The following is a 20,810-nucleotide window of genomic DNA, read 5'->3' as shown; positions in this document are numbered from 1 at the left end:
ACCACTACTGTTTAATATAGTTCTCAAAACATTCACCAGAGCAAGCAGGAATGAGAAAGAAATAAAAGGGTATGTATATGAAAAGGAGACTACAAATTATCATTATTTACAGATGATATGATCTGCTACTTAGAAGACCCCAAAAACTTCACGAAAAGATTCCTAGGATTAACCAAATTCAGTAGAATAGCAGTATATAAAGTCAGCACTCAAAAATCAGTAATGTTCCTATACAGCAATAATAAACTCACTGACAAAGAAATTAAGAAAACATAACTTTCACAACAGCATCAAGAAAAATGAAATACTTAACCTAACCAAAACTTGGAAATAGCCCAAATTCCCATCAATTAGATACTGGATAAAGATGTGGTTTTTTTAATAAAATGGAGTACTACTCAGCCATAAAGAATGAGAACTAGAAATATTTATAGCTGAATGGATGCACATTGAGGCTATACTCTGAAGTGAAATACACAGGACAAACTTGTGTAAATACCAAATAGTTTCTCGGGTGTAAAAAACTAAAAGTGTAAATAAGGTTCAAAATGTGTAATTGATAAGGTGGAAAAGGAAGAAAAGGTCTAAAGGAGTAGGGAAGTGGGAAGGGTAGGGGAAAGGAAAAAAGGGAAAAGAAAAAATATGAGAAAAGGAAAAAATGGAAACAAAGTCTTTGTAAATAGGGAAGGGTAGAGAGGGTAAGGGGAGGGCAGGGGTATGGGGAAAAAAATAAGAACCAAGATTATCATGTAAAGGTACAAGATACCAATGATGTACAGTTACATTTTACATACCTAAAATGTACCAATAAACGTAATGGAAGAAAAAAAATTAACTTAACCAAGTGAAAATTTCTACAATGAAAACTATAGTACTCTGAAAAAGGAGACCAAAGAGGACATCAGAAAATGGAAAAATATCTCCTGTTTCTGGATAGGCAGAACCAATATAGTAAAAATGGCCATACTTCCAAAACTGATATACAGATTTAATGCAATCCTAATCAAAATACAAATAGCATTCCTCTCAGAACTACAGAAAATCATCCTAGATATCATATGGCACCAGAAGAGACCTAAAATAGCAAAAGCAATTCTGGGTAACAAGGGCAAGGTAGGAGGAATCACAATCCAGACCTGAAGTTATACTATAAAACTACAGCAAAAAAATAGCATGGTACTGGCAAAACAAACAGACGTGGATAAATAGAACAGAATGCAGTATGCAGAAACAACTTCAAATACATTCAGCCACCTTATCTTTGACACAGACACCAATAGTTTAACAGTAGAGGAAAGACAGGCTCTTGAAATAATGATGCTTGGAAAATGGGCTATCCACATGTAGAAAGACTGAATGTAGACCCACATCCCTCACCATGTACTAAACGAAAATCAAAATGGATCAAACAGCTAAATACCAAAACAGAAACAATCAGCTGGAAGATAAAATAGGTAAAATTGTTAAAGAGACAGGCATAGGCAAGGACTTTCTAAACAGAACATCCACTGCAAAAGAGATAACACCAAGAATTAACAAATGGGATGGTATCAATTTAAAAAGGTTCTTCTGCATACAAAAGAAGCAACCAGTAAAGTGGAAAAATCTATTCAATGGAAAAAAAATTTTTACCAGCTATTCCTTGAACAGAAGTCTAATATCTAGATACATAAAGAACTGAAAAAAATTAGACCCTCTCAAAATAAAAGACTCAATCAAAATATGAGAAACTAAAATGAACATACTCCTCAGAAGAAGAAATACAGAGAGAAAAAAAAGCAGAAAAAATAAAAATGGACAATACATGAAAAAATATTTGACATCACTGGTCATTAGAGAAATACAAATTAAAATTATACAAAGACTCCATCTTAGTCCAAAAAGAATGGCCATCATCAAGAAATCGGGTAACAACTGCTGGTGAGATAGTGATGGTGGTTGGGAGGAAGGAAACCTTCATTGTTGGGAAAGCAGACTCGTACAACTATTATGGAAATCAGAATGTAGATTCTTCAAAAAACTACAACAAAAAATTCCATTCAACCCAGCTACTTCCATACGACGTTTCTTCCCAAGAGTTGAAGACATCATATTATCCATGTTTATCGCAGGACAAATGGCAACAGCTAAATCCTGGAAGCAGCCTACATGTTGATCAAAAATACAAAGATAATGTAGTCCTTATACACAACAGAGTATTACTCTGCCATAAAGAGGGATAAACTTGAGTCATTTGAAGGCAAATAGATGCACCTTGAGACTAAAGTTAAGAGAAACAAATTGAACACACAAACAAATATCACATGGTTTCTCTTATATGAGAAACTCAAAATATAAAGAAAGAACAAAATAAAAGATAATAGGTAAAGAGATGGAGGAAGGGGAAAAGGAGGGTAGGCAAAGAGAAATGCAGCTGGGAGGGAAGGGAGGATAAAAGGACATAAAAAACTACACGTTATGTACATGTACCAACTCTTCACAATCGGTGTACTCATTTATGTACTAAAACATTTACTAATTTTTCAAAAAGGCAGCATGTGGCAAGAGCAAAGGAAAAAGCATCACAAAAAGGTAAATAACTGTCAGACAATGTGACAGACTGACATATACCTTATATTCTTCTTGCTGCTTCCTGCAGTTTCTGTCATCACACTGGGGATTTGGCTTCATGGACATAGTTGGAAAAAAGTCCTGCATTGCATTGTATCCAAGGTAAAAACTAACAGTTCCAAAATTTAACAGGAACCTAGAAAAACAAATCATGGTAGACATATGTAAAGAAATAAAACTGTAAAATTACTAGAAATAAGTGAACTTTTAAAAACTGATTTGAGAGTAGGTAATAATTTTTGTAACATTTAACCCAGAAAACAGACCTGAGCCTGGCTCACACACTTTCATATTTGTTAAGTGAAGGAAGGAAAGAAAAGATTAATATATTTTATTAATTGTAAAATGCACCATGTTTTAAACTCCTACTAAAGATAAAATTCTGGCAATTAAAGTATGACATATTAAAAGTTTTTAGGAAGCACACTGATTTTAGAAATATTAAAATGTGAGGAGCATGTTTTTTAAAGTCTCTTAACTATTATATTACATCTACTTGATATTTTTAATTTATTATAAAAATAATATAAAGTATACAACCTTGAATGTATAGAGCAAAAAATTTTTGTCTTCCACTAAGTATTCCTAGTTCAAAATATTGAGCATTTCCAGCATCCCATAATCTCCTTTGTGTCCCCTTCCCTCTCAAATATGATTCCCTTTAAAAGCTTCTGTATAGAGTAAAAATCATGTATAAAACACAAGTAACAAAAGGGAAAGTACATACAAATGCATGCTTTTAATATACAATTTAGAAAAACAAAAGAACAAAGAATATTTTAAAATATAATTCACAGAAAAATATGTGTCCAACTCTTTTTATAAATAAATGGAAGCCTGCCTCACAAATGCAAGGTCCCGAGTTTGATCCCCAGTACCAAAAAATAAATAAATAAATAAACATAAATAAATAAATAGAAATTAATTTTTGTTAATCAGATTGACAAAGCCTAAAGAGCTTGATAATATCAAGTGTTATTACCCAATTACAATCAGTGAAAATGAAAATGTAATTAAATGTTTACCAACAAACAAAAGCCCAGGTCCTGATGTATTCACTGCTAAATTTTATAAGACATTTAGAGAAAAACTATTGCCACTACTCTTTAAACTTTTCACTGAAATTGAAACAGAAGCAATACTTCCAAATTCATTCCTGGAAGCAAGTATTACTTTGATTCCCAAACCAGGGAAAGACCCAACTAAAAAAGAGAATTACAGGCCAATCTCCTTAATGAATATAGATGTAGAAATCCTTAATAATATACTAGCAAACAGAATACCATGCACTAAACTAAAATCCAAGTGGATTAAAGATCTAAATATTAAAACAGAAACATTAAACTTGCTGGAAGGTAAGTTAGGCAGAACTGTGGAAGACGATGGCATAGGAAAAGATTTTAGCATGGGAACTAGAACAAAGAATCAACAACTGGGATCTCATCTTATTAAAAAGCTTCTGCACTGCAAAAGAAACCATCAACAGAACTAAGAGACAACCTACAATTAGGAAAAAAATTTTACCAGCTGGTCCTCAGACAAAGGACTATTATATAAAGAACTCAAAACCAAAATTCAAAAGAACTAGAATATATAAAGAACTCAAAAAAACCAGCCCCCCCCAAATATAAAGACCCGATTCAAAACTGGGCATCTGAAATGAACAAACATTTCTCAGACAAAGAAGTAAAAGCATCAAGTAAATATATGAAAAAATGTTCCACAGCACTGGTCATTCGAGAGATGCAGATGAAAACAACACTGAGATTCCACCTCACCCCACAAAGAATGGCTGCTATCAAGAAATCACACAATAACAAATGTTGGCGAAGTTGTGGGGAGAAAGGAACCTTTCTCCATTGTTAGTGGGAATGCAGACTGGTGCTACCACTGTGGAAATCAATATGGAGATACCTCACAGAACTAGGATTAGAGGTTCCATTTGACCCAGCCATCCCTCTGCTGGGTATCTTTCCAAAAGAATTAAAAGAATCATACCACAGTGATATATGTGCACCAATGTTTATAGCAGCACAGTTTGTAATAGCTAAAACTTGGAAACAGCCCATTTGCCCATCTGTTGGAAACTGGATAAAGAAGAAATGGTTTTTCTATAAAATGGAATACTACTCAGCCATAAAGAATGAGAAATTAAGAGTCATTCCTAGGAAAATGGATACATATTGAGGATATACTCTTAAGTGAAATAAATAAGTCACACGTATAAATACTGAATAGTTTCTCTGGTATGAAAAGCTATAATAGTACACAAGATCCTAATGGGATAATAGTGTGAAACAGGAAGAAAAGGGCTAAAGGTATAGGGAAAGTGGGAAGGATAGGGGAAAGTGAATAAGGTAAAAAAAAAAAAGAAAAGAAAAAAAAAGAAAAAATGGAAATAAAGTATTTGTAAATAGGAAAGGGAGGAGGGGGTGAAGGGAGGGCAGGGGTAAGAGGAAAAAATGAGAACCAAGATCTGTCATGTAAAGGTACAAGATCTCAATGATGAATGTAAATACTGTATACTTAAATTGTACCAATAAACTTAATGAGAAAAAAATATCAAGTGTTATTAAAGGTATGTGTGACCAGGTGCTCCTACACTATGATGGGAATGAAAGATCCTTCTACAAGGAAAACCTGTAATATTTGTTGAAATAAATTCCATTTATAAAGATTTTTTACTGTACCGAAAACCACTATTCAATGATATATGTAAGATGCTTGAAGAATTGTTATTAAAAACTACAAACATTAGTGGCCTAAATGTCCTTCAACAGAAGCTGGTTAAACATATAACATATCCGTAGGGGAATACTTTGTAGTTTCCACACTTCAAAATGTCTTGATTATATAGGGACTACCAAACTTTGTCCAGGCTATTTACTCTGATATGATATAGCCTAGATTGTTGCCTTCTTATGTGTACATTTTTCACTATTTATCACTATTATCAGAATGCTTCCTTGTATGATGTTGTAATTTGTTATTGGTTTGTGAGGCTTAGGAAATATAACTAAACTTATGAAAGTTGTACAGTGAGAAAAAAATAGCTTGTGTTAGAAGCTCTGTTTTTAATAAAATGGAAGTTGGTTCACAAACTTTGACATAAATATTAGTTGCACAGAAACTTTCTTTTTTAGGTATGGTTAAAAAGTATAGTCTGGTATCTGTTTTTGGCTAACAAAAATATTTTTCTGGTTAGTATTTACTCAAGTGCAGTTTATTTTTAGTAAGAATTAGGCCAAGACAGTGGAAGCAAATGTGCTTATGCCCCCGGTAAGGTCTGCAGAGATTTAACTCATTTGATGAAGTACAGTAATGTATTGCACAGTGATGTTTTGGTCAACAACAGACCACATATACTGCTGTAGACCCAAAATATTATATAGTCTGGTATCTGTAGCCATCTTAGTTTGCATAAGTTCATTCTATGATGTTTGCACGATGATGGAATTGATACATTTCTCATAACATATCCCTGTAGTTAAGCAGTGCATGACCAAATACAACAGGACCACTGTACCATTTAACAAGAGCTATGCAGGGAGTTACTGACATTCATGTACATATACACGTGTGTATTAATGTATGTGATCTTAATATATTAAACACATGGATATATTCATGTATACTAAAAAGTACATATATATATATAATAAGAATACACACTTATCACATATAGAATTTGAAAAATATATGCCATTAAAATTTTAAAAGTTAGATATTTAGCTGGCAGTTTAAATTTTTGAAATACTTCCTGAAATATATTTACTTTTATCAAAGCCATGCAAAACTATTCAGAAAAATTATACCTGACTTACTTTAACACATTTTGTACCAAAATCCCTGCAACAACTCCCATAGTGGTTGGAAGACTGGCTGCACAAACACCTTCTCGTTTCAGAGTCTTTTCATCAATATTTGCAGCAACCACAAGTGGTGGTGCACACTGCATGATACAGAATAAAGAAAACAATTTCAAGAGAAGTAGAGAAAAGAATGAGATGTTCCAAGTAGCATTCCATCACATTTGAGTTTGTTTTCCTTTGAATTGCAATACACTTTCAATTCCCCTTAGAATCCTATTACCTAACAATGAAAAACGATCCAAAACAAATAATGCGTACCGCAAAACAAGCAGATTCTCCAGGAATAATGAGCTGGATATGCCCTGAAACCGCATTTTCACTGACCCCAGATTCCATCCACGTTTGTCCAAGTTCATTACAAGCCTTAATAGAAATAAGTGAAAACACAAGGAAAAAATGAAAAAGCACAAAATAATTTCACTGTTTTTTGTGCAATATTAGGTTGTAACTGAATGGCCTGCCAAGAGTTTCTAAAAATTTCTTGGGTGAAAGAAGAATGCAAATAACTGAATATCCAGACAATTACCATGCTCTATTAAAGAGCAAACTATCAGTACTCAAGAGTCGGACAGTAAGTAGCTACTTAGTAAATTGAACTGTAGTGTGGAAAATTTATTTTTCTAAAGTTTCAGCAACAAAAAAAAGCAAAATATCATTTCAAAAGTTAAAAATTAAAAATTTTTTCATTTTTGAGAAATTATGTTTTTAGTCAATGTATTTATACATTTACATAAGGTAAAAAGTTAGAGCCCATGGTAATAAAGAATACATATGACAAAATATTCATGTGTTTTAAAAATCACATATCAGACGTATTTGCTATTTTCTACTTGTGTAAGAGAAAGGGTTTTTCTAACATACATCACAGCAGCAAAGCTAGACAGGTACCATGGTTATTATTATGAATTTTAAAAGTAGGCTAAGAAAACATTAAAAATAAAACACAAAACTGGGTTTAAATTCAAAACTGCTTGTAGGTTGGCAATTGTATATTGATAGAATATATAGGAAAACAGACAAGTCCATAGTGTAACATCTTACATAAAAGGAATACTCACTGTATTTATTGCCATTCGAGCTTCAAAATTGTCCACACAGCTAAGAACTAGATCGACGGGATTTCCTTCTTCTAGTCCACCCTTACTAGTTTAAAAAAAAATTTTTTTTTCAAAAGTCAGGAAACAAACTCTTTCATTATATGCTACAGTATAAATATAACATATTTAATTAACAATCCAATAAATATCAAGTGTTGATAACTGTTAACATTACAAGGATGAAGGATGTACAATCTATTCAGAAAAGTTACAATTTCCCTATGTGATTTCCCAGACTTATCCATGCTCACCAGTGATGCAAAGTTAGTAAAAGTTAATCAAATGCAATTCATTATTTCAGAGATGTTCTGACTGTCTATGAAGAAAATTATTTTCTGAGAGTAATGCAATCTAGAACACAGACCTTGAATTTAGGCATTCTTTGTTAAACTGTTATAATTTTCAAGGGTTTTTTGTTGTTGTTTGCTTATTTATTTTTTCACTGTTTCTTTGGTCAGTATTTTTTACTAAGATTTTAACATGTAAAAATTACTATTTTTAAAAACAAAAATATATGTTAATCTGCAAATTTGCTGACTTAATCATTTTCTAATACTCATTTAGCTGAGCTGCATATTCTACAAAATATTCATAAGTAAAAATTTTACCTTATTCTATCCATAAAATGTTGAAAGTTTTCCACTGTGGTTATATTATAGTTGTGTACTTCAAAAAGAACATCAGGATTAATGGTCCTGAGAGTGAAAAAAAAAAACATTTTAAAAGCTGCTAGTGGTAAGAATGTAAGAAAAAACAGAAAGGGAAGTGTTCAATAAACAACAGTATTTAACATACTTTAGACAATTGCAATTCAAGCTGTTCAAAGAAAATCCAAAATCTTGTTCTCTCTTGTCCCACTTCAAGGAGTAGGTTTAAAAAAGTAAAGAATGTCATGAAAATTATCAAAAATTTCCCACCCCAACCTGGATCAATCTATATGCTAGGAATTAAGCCTTTACTACTCTGGTAGCTATCATTCAGCCTGACGAGAGCTTCTTTGTTTCCTACTTTATCAGACGTATTTGCTATTTTCTACTTGTGTAAGAGAAAGGGTTTTTCTAACATACATCACAGCAGCAAAGCTAGACAGGTACCATGGTTATTATTATGAATTTTAAAAGTAGGCTAAGAAAACATTAAAAATAAAACACAAAACTGGGTTTAAATTCAAAACTGCTTGTAGGTTGGCAATTGTATATTGATAGAATATATAGGAAAACAGACAAGTCCATAGTGTAACATCTTACATAAAAGGAATACTCACTGTATTTATTGCCATTCGAGCTTCAAAATTGTCCACACAGCTAAGAACTAGATCGACGGGATTTCCTTCTTCTAGTCCACCCTTACTAGTTTAAAAAAAAATTTTTTTTTCAAAAGTCAGGAAACAAACTCTTTCATTATATGCTACAGTATAAATATAACATATTTAATTAACAATCCAATAAATATCAAGTGTTGATAACTGTTAACATTACAAGGATGAAGGATGTACAATCTATTCAGAAAAGTTACAATTTCCCTATGTGATTTCCCAGACTTATCCATGCTCACCAGTGATGCAAAGTTAGTAAAAGTTAATCAAATGCAATTCATTATTTCAGAGATGTTCTGACTGTCTATGAAGAAAATTATTTTCTGAGAGTAATGCAATCTAGAACACAGACCTTGAATTTAGGCATTCTTTGTTAAACTGTTATAATTTTCAAGGGTTTTTTGTTGTTGTTTGCTTATTTATTTTTTCACTGTTTCTTTGGTCAGTATTTTTTACTAAGATTTTAACATGTAAAAATTACTATTTTTAAAAACAAAAATATATGTTAATCTGCAAATTTGCTGACTTAATCATTTTCTAATACTCATTTAGCTGAGCTGCATATTCTACAAAATATTCATAAGTAAAAATTTTACCTTATTCTATCCATAAAATGTTGAAAGTTTTCCACTGTGGTTATATTATAGTTGTGTACTTCAAAAAGAACATCAGGATTAATGGTCCTGAGAGTGAAAAAAAAAAACATTTTAAAAGCTGCTAGTGGTAAGAATGTAAGAAAAAACAGAAAGGGAAGTGTTCAATAAACAACAGTATTTAATATACTTTAGACAATTGCAATTCAAGCTGTTCAAAGAAAATCCAAAATCTTGTTCTCTCTTGTCCCACTTCAAGGAGTAGGTTTAAAAAAGTAAAGAATGTCATGAAAATTATCAAAAATTTCCCACCCCAACCTGGATCAATCTATATGCTAGGAATTAAGACTTTACTACTCTGGTAGCTATCATTCAGCCTGACGAGAGCTTCTTTGTTTCCTACCCAGTTGAGTACATGGATGTTGGGCCTCTGAATATACTTTTACTGACCTGAACAGGAGGTGGAAAATTATGACCCTTGGGCCAACTCTGGCTGGCCACTTGTTTTTGTATATCCTTTGAGATATAATGTTGAGAGAGAGAGAAAAAAAAAAGACCATTTCATGACATGAAAGTAACATAAAATTCAATTTTCAGAATCCCAACTAAGTTTTATTTGAGCAAAGACTTGCTCTTTCATTTTTGGGTTATCTATATCTGTGATCACACTACAATCCCATAGTTAAGCAAAGGCAACAATGACCATTTGGCCCTCGAAAGCTAACATATGTAATATATATCCCTATATAGAAAAAATTTGCAACCCATGTCCAAGAGGTAAGAGAAATCTTTGCATAATTGAAATCTGCATTTTTACAGAGAAAAGTTAAAGTACATTTATACATTAGATCAATTCACACTATATATACAAAATAAGATTTCACTGAATATGGTCATTAATTGCAATTCCATTTACCTCAAAGTATGTTCTGCTGCTTGAACCTTACTCAAACCCGCTTGATGAGGTTGGAAGAAAAGTCTGTTCATATTGGCCAGTTCTACCTTGTCATAGTCAAAGAGTAGCAACTAAAATAAAAAATAGTGGTATTTCAATGGAAAACATACTAAAAAGCTAAAAATAACTAATCATAAACAGGCAGACTTTATACTTGATGGGATTAACAGTTTGATAATAATACTAGCTAACTCTAAGACACTAGGTGCCACATACTAATTCACTGAATGTTCATGTGAGGAAAACACATAGGTATTATTATTCTCATCCCAGAGATGAGGCAACTAAGACACTCATGGCCCAAAGACCACTCAGCTAATATGTAGTAAAAACTGGATTAAAATTCAGGAACTCTTTCTTTCTTTTTTTTGGGGGGGGGTTTGAGATAGGGTCTCACTATGTAGTTGAGACTGACCTGGAACTCCCTGCACAGCCCAGGCTGGTCTTGAACTCACAGTGATCCTCCTGTCTCAGCCTCTGGAGTGCTGGGATTACAGGCATGTGCCACCATGCCTGGCTAGGAACTCTTAATCTAGCATCTATCCCCTAAACACAATGCTGTGCTGCCTCTCTGAATGGATTCACTGTGAAATTAATGTTAATTTCATTTCAATTTTAAAAACTTGTGCCAAAATCCTACTTCATCTCTAATTTTTTCCAATAAATAAATAAAAAAGAACCCCTTGGATAAATGAAAACTTTAAATAAGGTTAAAAAAAAAAACCAACAATAAACCTAACATAAAACAATAGTACAATCTGACTCCTTTTGTATAACACAATACATACACAAGCCTAGGCTAAAACATTATTCCAAAGAGAATTACTAACCAACCAGTGGATTGTCTCCTGCTATATTTTTAGGCTTACTTTAAATAATATTTGTCACATACATATTTCAAATGATCAGAAGACCACATTTCTTATTTGTAAGAACACAATAGAGCCAAGGATTTCTAAGATCCTTTCCTGATCTAAAATTCTATAGTCTCTAATATAATTCTCAATACTCGAAATTTAATAATTCAAAATAGGATTTTGTTCAATACGGAAACAAAAAAAATCAACACAGTCCATAACAACACTCAAAGAACTTTTTAATACCTTGCTAGAAAATATATATATCACTATGTCCTCTAATCCTATTTAAAGCTCCAAAACATGGTTTACTTAAACTCATTCACCAAATATTTACCGGGTAAGGCAGAGTATTAAATCTGAGTTTCTGCCTCATTGCTCTCTCATGAGTAAGTTGCAGGAAATTGAAATTTCAGAATAGGAAGTGTGAGTTGTTGAATACTACTAATTAGCTTTGATCACTGATAAACCACTTTGATATTTGAGGCCTGTATTTTAATCTGTAAAGCAAAGCAGCTGATCTAGATATAGTGATCCAGGTTGCCCCAGATGCTTTCTGGGATCTGAAATTGGCCCTGGGTCTCCCAGGTTCTACTTCCATATTCAGCTCATGTTACTGTTTTTTTACAGATTAAAGAGTCCCTGGAACTCACCTGTTTAGATTCTTAGTTTACACACTTGAGTATATACTGGGATCATTTGGACAGTTATTATAGATGTTTGTATCTCAACACCATAGATGTTTCCTATTATGTTCTGATGTTTCCTATCATGGAGTACAGTCTGGACATCAGAATTTTTTTAAATTTCCCAGTTAATTGTAATTACAGTAATAATTGAATAATTACTATTCTAGATTTTTACGGCTCAGTATGGTCTAGTTGAGCAGAGTATCACTTGGAGCATGTTAGAAAACCAAAAGCACTTCTCCAACTTTAATATACAATGGACTCTCAAGTTACAAACAGCTTGGCAGATAAACAACTTGGGGTACCACCAGAATTTTAGTTGTGGCTTATGAACAAAATCTTGAGTTACAACCTGAATGCCAGCTGCTTGTGCTTCCAGATGGTCTCAGATACAAATTTAACCCTTAAAAAGTTCTAGAAGGAACATTACAACACCCTTTCCTGTGTTGGGTTAACTGAGAAATCCTGGGCCAATGTCTCTCTAAGGACACTGAGATCTGCTTGTGTACAGCAGAACATCTCTGAAGGCTGTGCAGAGGAGCCTGAGCTTTCACTGACCAACTTGAGTTACAACCACCCCCCTGGGAACAAAATGAGTTTGTAATTATCCACTGTAATTATCCTATTAAACTGCAGATTTGACTAATGATACTTTGGCAACCTGACTTGGAGTAGCAAAAAGTCCACTGAGTTTCAAAGTTTAGTAACCTGAATGTCATCAGGATCACCTAAAATTGTAATAAATGACAATTATTAGGACTACCTGATACAACATCAAAACCACTGAGGTAGGTCTGGCAATCTGTGTTTTAATAAACCTTCCTATTCTGATAATGTAATCATGATTTCAATGATCTCTAACATCCCTGGTCAATCAGCTGGGTACGAAAGACAGCAATATCCAATTTTTGGCCTGCCTTTGTAAACCTCCTGAAAAAAAATCCAAGTTTTAATAAACAATTTTTGTATTTTGGGGTTATCATTTTTTATACTGATGAATGAGTAACAATTTTGCAACCACTTTAAGAGTCTGGGTGGACCAACATATTAAAAAGCATCCATAAACTTTATGGAAAAAAATGTTTGCTTTATCGAAATGACAAATTAAGGCATACAATTGTAGAAAGATTATTATTAAACTGCTTTGTATCTAACATTATAGACTTAGGCTTTATAAATTTAAGATTGGTAGATCGAATTCTGGTATAAGGTTACTTCTTTCTACCCCACAATTCAAATCAATTTTAAAAAGAATTAAAAAAAAAAGATCCGGGTGTAGTGCTACATGCCTATAATCCCAGCACTCAGCAGGCTGAGGCAGGACTGTGACAAGTTCAAGGCCAGCTTGAACTATATATATAGCAAGACCCTTTAAAAAAAAAAAGCACAGCAAAACAAATCGCTAACAGAATGAAGAGAACAACCTATTTTGATTTTAGTTTAGTGAAAGGTCAGAGATAGGAGTCGAGTTTTAATCTTCAGCATGTGGAAAGCCAGATTTTCCCAGCATCATTTATTAAAGAGACTCCTTCTTCCAGTGAAGGGTTTGGCCCTTTTGTCAATGATAAAGTGGTGGAGTGTGTTTGAAGTTATGTCTGTACCTTCTAATCTGTTCCATTGATCCTCCAGTCTGTTTTTGTTGTCAATACCATGCTGTTTTATCATAGTAGTTTTGTAGTATAATTTCAAGTCAGGGATTGTGATGCCCCCTATGTTGCCCTTGTTGCCCAGAATTGCTTTTGTTATTCTAGATTTTATCAATTTAAGTCTTCTTTTCTAAAATTCTATATTCAAGAGACTTATATCTAAATTGTTTATATATTAATTACCTCAACCAAAACTTTCCTGGACACACACAATCCTTATTTAGCAACAGCATCAGCTTTCAGTATCAGGAAGAGAAATGTCTTAACTTTTTGAGAGCAAGAACAATCTGAGTATATACTACAAATCAACAGACCATTAGTAATGAGGAAAAAAAGGTCCTAATTTGTACCTGACTTGTTCCAGGGGTGAATTCTCTACATGGCAAGAAAAGAGAAATATTTTTACCTTACCAATGCCACATCTGGTCAGCATTTCAGCAGTCACACTGCCAACACCACCAACACCTACTATCGCTACAGCAAAGGTACGGATTTTCTGTGAAACACAAATTTATATATGTGTTAGTTAATAACTCTTCATCCAACTTGCCACCAGAAATTACTTTCATTTACTGAAATCATCCTCAGAAATGTGAAAAGGTTTATCATACCTCATAGTCGCTTACAATTCCCATTCGTTTCAATGCCATCAGGCGGCTTAAAACAAAGAAAAAGTTTTAATTCTTACAGTGTTTTAGTTAATAGTGATCTAAACATACATTACTACAGAAAATAAATGAAACTCCACGGGTAGTTCTCCATTAAATGGAAGAATCTGTCAGCTATCTTTTATCAGATGAAACTAAATTTAAAAACAGATGATTATGTGACCTCTCAGGTATAGCCTGTGAAACAATGTTTTTTTAAAAAAAGCTCCTTCTGTGTTCTAATGTGCAGCCAAGATCCACATGTATTGAATTAGATGTTAAGGGTCAAAGTGAAATTTAAACATTTTTTTCCATGCTTTGTTAGTACAGATAGACATTTAACGTTTAATGCTCAATCTATATCATCAGGATAAGCTCATGGCTAGAATTCCATTCACTTGTTGCCTCTGCCCATAATAGATAATGTCTACTTTTAGTAAACACCTATTGTACGCCAAGGACTCTCAGAGGCACTTTAGCTAGTTAATGATAATCTGTTCTGTTCCCATAAGTTTTAAAGTTTTATATCTGTGTACAGTTTAAAGCTATACACATATGTATGTAATTTTCATTTACTTATACTTGAGGAGTCAAACAGATCCACTAGGTTTGTTAGAAAATTCAGTAGTCCTCTGGTTCCAGCTCCCCTTTTCTGTCTTTCCTAACTTGCAGCCCTATCATCATCATCACATTTCTAAAATATATGCTAACATTGTTATTTATTTTCAGCTTTACACCTTACCTGAAGATTTCTCTTACCATCCATCCCTACTACAACAACTACTACTACTACTACTACTACTACTACTACTACACACACACACACACACACACACACACCCCTATCCCATCAGCCTCCCAGTACTGTTCTATGATCATTTTGGCTCAGTGTTACCTGTTCACAACTGAGGATGCAGTATTTTAAAGACTCTCCTTTCCCCTCCTAACTCCATTCTTCAAGATAATAACTGTTTCTTTCCTTATTCTTAATTTCCTGTGTATTTTCACTTACTAAATCCCAACTCTGCATTGGTTCTCTAAAACCCCTTTAAATAGATACAGTCATATGCATGAGTTCTTCTATCAATGTTGTATTTGTGTGTGTTTGGGGTGGGTACCGGGGACTGACCCCAGGATCTTCACACTAAGGTTTATCTCTGTGCTTCCTAAAAATTAAAAAGAAAAAAAAAAAAGAAAAAAGTTTAAAACAGGGTCTCACTAAATCACTTAGTCTTGAGATCCTCCTTTTTCAGCCTCCTAAAGTGGTGGGATAATATGTCCAGCTTGATATTTATCTTCTTAAAGATGAACATACCTCCTAGAATCTGATATAGTGTCTCAACCTATTATACACACAGCTCTGTTCCTGGGATCTCCCTTCATAATTATACTACAAATTTTCATTTATCTAATATTAATTTCATGTGTCCTTGTATCACACAGCTCAGTTCTAAAGAGAACTGGCTAGAAATTCAATTTCTTGGGTCTCACCCCATTTCTAAATCAGAAATTTTCGACGTGAGGCTGTCATGGCTTTCCTCCTAATAGACCGCCCTGCATCCTCCAGGGTACACTGTTATCTTGCTTTTTCCTTTTACTTGGCCCAAGCTTGCTGTGCAGAACCAGCTTCTCCCTCATTCTTCACTTTTACTTTTTCAAATAAACTTTGCTACTGAGTAAAAAAAATTTTTTAATTAAACCTTCCAAGAAATTCTGACTCAAACTATAGCTTGAAGCATCTGCTACAGATTCTTAATTTATTTTCTTATGGTTAGAACATCTTTCAGTAACTTTGTAAAGAGAACTACAAGGTAAATTGTGAGAACATGAATTCTGGAAAAAATTCTTTATAAAAATTCTACTGCTAATAAAACTCTGTGACAGAGTATGCAATTATGGAAAAACTACAAATACATAGTCCAGAATTCGATCCCTGGTACCAAATACATGAGTAACTGAAAGTTTAACTTAATACAGAAGTCTAAAGTTGGGAATAATTCTCCCTTAAAATTTCTGTTATTACTCTAGTGACTAATTCTAGGTACTTATAAAGTATTTTACAATGTGTCTTATGTGAACTGATTTTCATCTATTGTGCTGAGTTCTTGGTGGACCCTTTCCAAACTAAGAAACTTACATTTTTGAGTTCTAGGAATTTCCATTCATTCATTCATTCATTTATTTTGGGTTTTTTTGAGACAGGGTCTCACTATGTAGTGGAGAATGACCTGGAACTCACTATGTAGCCCAGGCTGGTCTCCAACTCACAGTGATCCTCCTGCCTCAGCCTCCCAAGTGCTGGGATTGCAGGTGTGCATTACCACACCCAGCTTAGGAATTTCCTTGTTATTTTCTTGCTTGGTTTGTCCCCTGGACAAGACCTTTATTTCTATAGCCTAGGTTCAATTTTGCATTGTTTTAGTTTTCTGCTCTGGGTAATCTTTCAATTTTATTTCCCAATCCTTCTATTGAGATTTTCATTTCTGTTACCACCTCCATTCCCAAAGAATTATTTTTAATAATCTGTATGATGCTTTTTATATTACCTTGTTCCTATTCTATTTATATAATAGCTTTTCTTATGTGAGGATACTAATAGTAATTTAGAGGAATATGTTTCCTATCCAAATTACTGTTTTATTTTATTTCTTTCATGTTAGGAGATTCTTTCAGCTTTTGTTTGTTTGTTTGTTTGTTTGTTTGTTTTTTGGTATCAGGGATCGAACTCGGGTCCTTATGCTTGCAAGGCATGCGGTGGAACCACTGAGCTAAATCCCCGGCCCTTTCAGCCTTTGTTTTAGTCATGTTTAAGACTGGAACAATAATAAAGTAAGATGTGGGCAGTACTTTTTTATTTCCAGCTTGTAGGGCAATCTAGCCAGGACCCTTAATGGAAAAATCCATAATATCAGAGTTATTGAATCTTTCTGGCTCTATGAGATTTCCCAGAGAAGAACTTTTCCCACCCCAGATAGAATGGCTATCACTAAAAACTCAAAAACAACAAATACTAGTAAGGTTGTGAGGAAAAAGGAAACATTCTCCCTTTTTAGTGGGAATGTAAGCTAGTTCAGTACTATGAAAATCAGTTCCACGATGCCTCAAAAAACTAAAACAAGAAATCCTATTTGACTCAGCTATACCTCTTTTTGCATATCTTTCCAAAAGAGTTAAAGACATCATACTACACTTATATATGCATACCCATGTTTATAGTAGCACAACTCATAAAGTCAAATCTTGGAAATCGCCTATATATGCCTAGCAAAAGATGAATGGATAAAGAAAATGTAGCACTGTATATAAATAAACACAACGAAGTATGACTGAGCTGTAAAGGATAAGTTAGAGTCATTTATAGGAAAATGGATGTAGCTTGAGTCCATAATGCTAAGTGAGATAAATCAGACATAAAAAGTTAAATATTGCATGGTTTCTCTTATATGAATAACCTAAAGTATAAAGAGCAAATTAAAAGACAGATGATAGGAAATAAGGAGTTAAATTTTGTGGAGATGGGAAGAAGATCTGAGGATGGGAGGAGAAAGGAGGGAATGAATAGTAAAAATGATCAAAATTTGATATGTATATGTACCAATCCACATGATGAAAGTATTTATTAGGTATCACAAACTAATACAAATATTTTTTAAAGATTCTTTTCAAACTCCGAATGGAAAGGTATTTATTCCTGGCTGTAGGCCAAGGCAGTTAAGTGGAGAACTGAGAATGTATAAGTATTCAGTGCACTTTCCTGCAACATTGTTTATCCCTTGCTTCAGACACAAAGATCTGCCCCAGTACCTGATAAAAATTTTGTCTTGCTCTCTCCATTAAATAAATCTCTAATCTCCTGTCCTGGTAAGGAAGGGCATTTCCTCAGCTACCCACAATAGTAGTAGGGGGGGTCCTTAAGCCCTTTTTTGTTTGTTGTTTTGTTTGTTTGTTTTTGCTGTTATTGTTTTAAGACCTTCAACCAAAAGGTTTTTATCCCTAATTTAAGCCCTTCTAGAAGGACTGATGCCTATTCACAAGTCTTTTGGGGTATTCTGAAGTATAAGCTGGGATGCAGGCTTAAGATTCAACTTCTCAGAATCTGTTAAACTAGTTTTGCTTCATTTATCCTTGTTCTAGTTTCCAAAATTATGTCACTATACTCTACAAGTATAGGAATCAGGCCTTCTGCTGTTTCCAATGGGGGTTATTCCTTTCATAAAAAGTCTCTTCACTGTCAGATTAGTGAAGTTGAGCAGAAAAATTGGAAAAGTTGGATAGTAAAATTCCTATGATCTATCTTTACCTTGATGTTCCCTTTAAGCTTTACAAATAACTCTGAGAAGAATGTATTGCCACCTCTCTCCCTTACAAATCAGGGGAAACAATTCAGGTTAATTTACTGCCCAAGTCCAGCTAACTGGCAAATGATTTTCAGAGCTATGTTTCTAAGTGGATTTGAAACTAGGTGTTCTAATCTCAAAACCTCTAGTTGGCTCTCTCCAGCTTTTCTACATGCTTATTCTATCCACATAATTGTTATTTGTGTTTTTTATTATTTCACATCCATTAGTCTTCCAACTAAAGTAAAAAGACTTTAGGTCAGGGAATTTATATTTCTTTTGAATCATCTGATGCAATTAAATGGTGTTGAGTACATGCAAAGCCATTTTCCATATTTTCTACTTAGCTTGTACTTTCCCTGTCATAATACTTACCACCTTTGTAACTGCACATTTTCTTTCCTATCTCTCTCACACTCATCTAGTAAGCTTTGAAGGGAAGAGACCATATGTATTTTGTATCCATGGTGTCTGTGTACAAGAAATACTCATTAAGGATGGCTATAGATAAAGAGATGCTCAATAAATGTTTGGGCTAGATGAATAACAATTTTTAGGGGGCCAGGGATTTGGCTCAGTGGTTCTGCCGCATGCCTTGCAAGCACAAGGACCGGAGTTTGATCCATGGTACCAAAAAAAAAAAACAAAAAACAATTTTTAAAAGACAGACTACATTTTCATATACCAACAGATATCAAATGCTATTTCTTATGTGGGAATTTCTTAAAAAGACAAATAGTGCAAATGAGATAGACAATACTACGTATTTAGACTTGAGTTCTAAAATTTCTGTTTGTGATTATGTACAATGTCCTTTGTATTTCAACTTGGAGCAAGAATTTCAAAGCTTTTTAAATTTGTAAATTTAAAAATGTTTAAAGATGTCAAATTGGGAAAGTTTCTGCTTATTTTAGAGATGATAGTTTATGCTTCAATCTAAAAATGTTGGAACATTACCCCTTTGTATTTGGCAATATGGTTAAAATAGTGCACCCTAACACTGTCACTAACGCTTTATGTGTCAAAATAACTATGGCCTTTTTAAAAACCAAAACATTCATGTTCTTTAAAGGGAAAGAGCAACAATAATCTAATCTTTCCTAGTTCACCCATGTTAAAACTATCCAGTTTTTAGCCACACTAATGAATTTTTTTTTTTTTTTTTTTTTTTTTTTTTTTTTTCCCTTTAAAGACAGGTTCTTGCTAAGTTGCTCAGACTGGGCTCAAATTAGCAATCCTCCTGAGAGCTTTCCAGAGTGCTCGGATTATACGCATATGCCACCAGGCTCATTTACTTTTACTGGAGGGACAGTTTCATGTGAATTTTGGATTAAAACAAATGTAGCATCAGTTCAGACTTTATTATTGACTGCTGTATATATAAAATCTAAAACAGCTCTCTAAGCCTGAATTTTCTCACCTATAAAATGGACTAAAATAATAGCGATCACATAGGGCTGTTATGAGAGCAGACCATGTGCTGAAGTGCTTCGCACATAGTGATAGCTTAGTAATTGCTTTCTACTAAATGCAATGAGCAATAAATAGTCTTGCATAAGGCTTAACCATGTATAATCACCATTCTAAGAACTTTATATACACTGGCTTTTTCAAACTTCATAACTATGACAGAAGTACATAAAGCTACACAATGCCCTCCTTACAGGTAAGAAACTGAAGCAGAAAGGTTCAGAACTTGTTCAAGTTTACCCATCTACTAAAAGAGCTGAGATTTGAATTCAATCAGTGCGGCTTTAGAGCTCATGGCCTTAACCATTACACTACCTTCTGCCTGATGAACTGACAAGTCCTCCGAAGAAAGGAGAGGACCAGGTAGGCCTGGTAAAATCTGATGCATTAAGGTATATCCTAAAATCTGGTTAGCGTTAACCCTGCTCCCTGCCGTCCTGACCCTATCTAAGATACTGGGAAGCCTGCACGAAACTCGAAATTTATGCTTAGCGGGCTTTACATATGATTTGACGTTACTGTCGGTGTTATGCAGAACGAAGTGTACGAGGATGGGTGAGGGAGACAGAAAGCTGGATACAAGTGGACAGCAGGCACAGGAGCAGTACCATATGGATGACTCACTCGCTTTTTGTTGTTTTAGAGAGAAATTTTAGGACCAGCACTAAAGCGTGGACTTGCCTGTTTTGGAACGGGACCCCCCCCCCCCCCCCCCCGGAAGG

General features: G+C 33.9%; 1 protein-coding gene across 3 annotated transcripts in view; it reads right to left on the bottom strand.

Moving 5' to 3' along the window:
* Uba5 (ubiquitin like modifier activating enzyme 5) overlaps positions 1 to 20,810 on the bottom strand; it is a 28,356-nt gene that overhangs the window by 6,149 nt on the left and 1,397 nt on the right. For 2 of the 3 annotated variants that reach the window (XM_010625461.3, XM_010625460.2), the window contains 8 exons: positions 14,246 to 14,291; positions 14,041 to 14,130; positions 10,404 to 10,513; positions 9,491 to 9,577; positions 8,844 to 8,928; positions 6,741 to 6,845; positions 6,435 to 6,562; positions 2,611 to 2,746 (listed from right to left, as the gene is read on the bottom strand). In XM_010625461.3, the coding sequence (XP_010623763.1) occupies positions 2,611 to 2,746; positions 6,435 to 6,562; positions 6,741 to 6,845; positions 8,844 to 8,928; positions 9,491 to 9,577; positions 10,404 to 10,513; positions 14,041 to 14,130; positions 14,246 to 14,284 (780 nt within the window). In that variant the 5' untranslated portion in view covers positions 14,285 to 14,291. Of the gene's footprint in view, positions 1 to 2,610; positions 2,747 to 6,434; positions 6,563 to 6,740; positions 6,846 to 8,843; positions 8,929 to 9,490; positions 9,578 to 9,937; positions 10,116 to 10,403; positions 10,514 to 14,040; positions 14,131 to 14,245; positions 14,292 to 20,810 lie in introns of those variants that run through there. The other variant, XM_010625462.3, reaches the window with a different exon arrangement.

Source organism: Fukomys damarensis, unplaced genomic scaffold, assembly GCF_012274545.1.
Source record: "Fukomys damarensis isolate Sample0158 unplaced genomic scaffold, DMR_v1.0_HiC HiC_scaffold_37, whole genome shotgun sequence".
NCBI classification, from domain to species: Eukaryota; Metazoa; Chordata; class Mammalia; order Rodentia; family Bathyergidae; genus Fukomys; species Fukomys damarensis.
The sequence above is the reverse complement of the archived record's forward strand: the minus strand, read 5'-3'. Positions and strand labels throughout refer to the sequence as shown.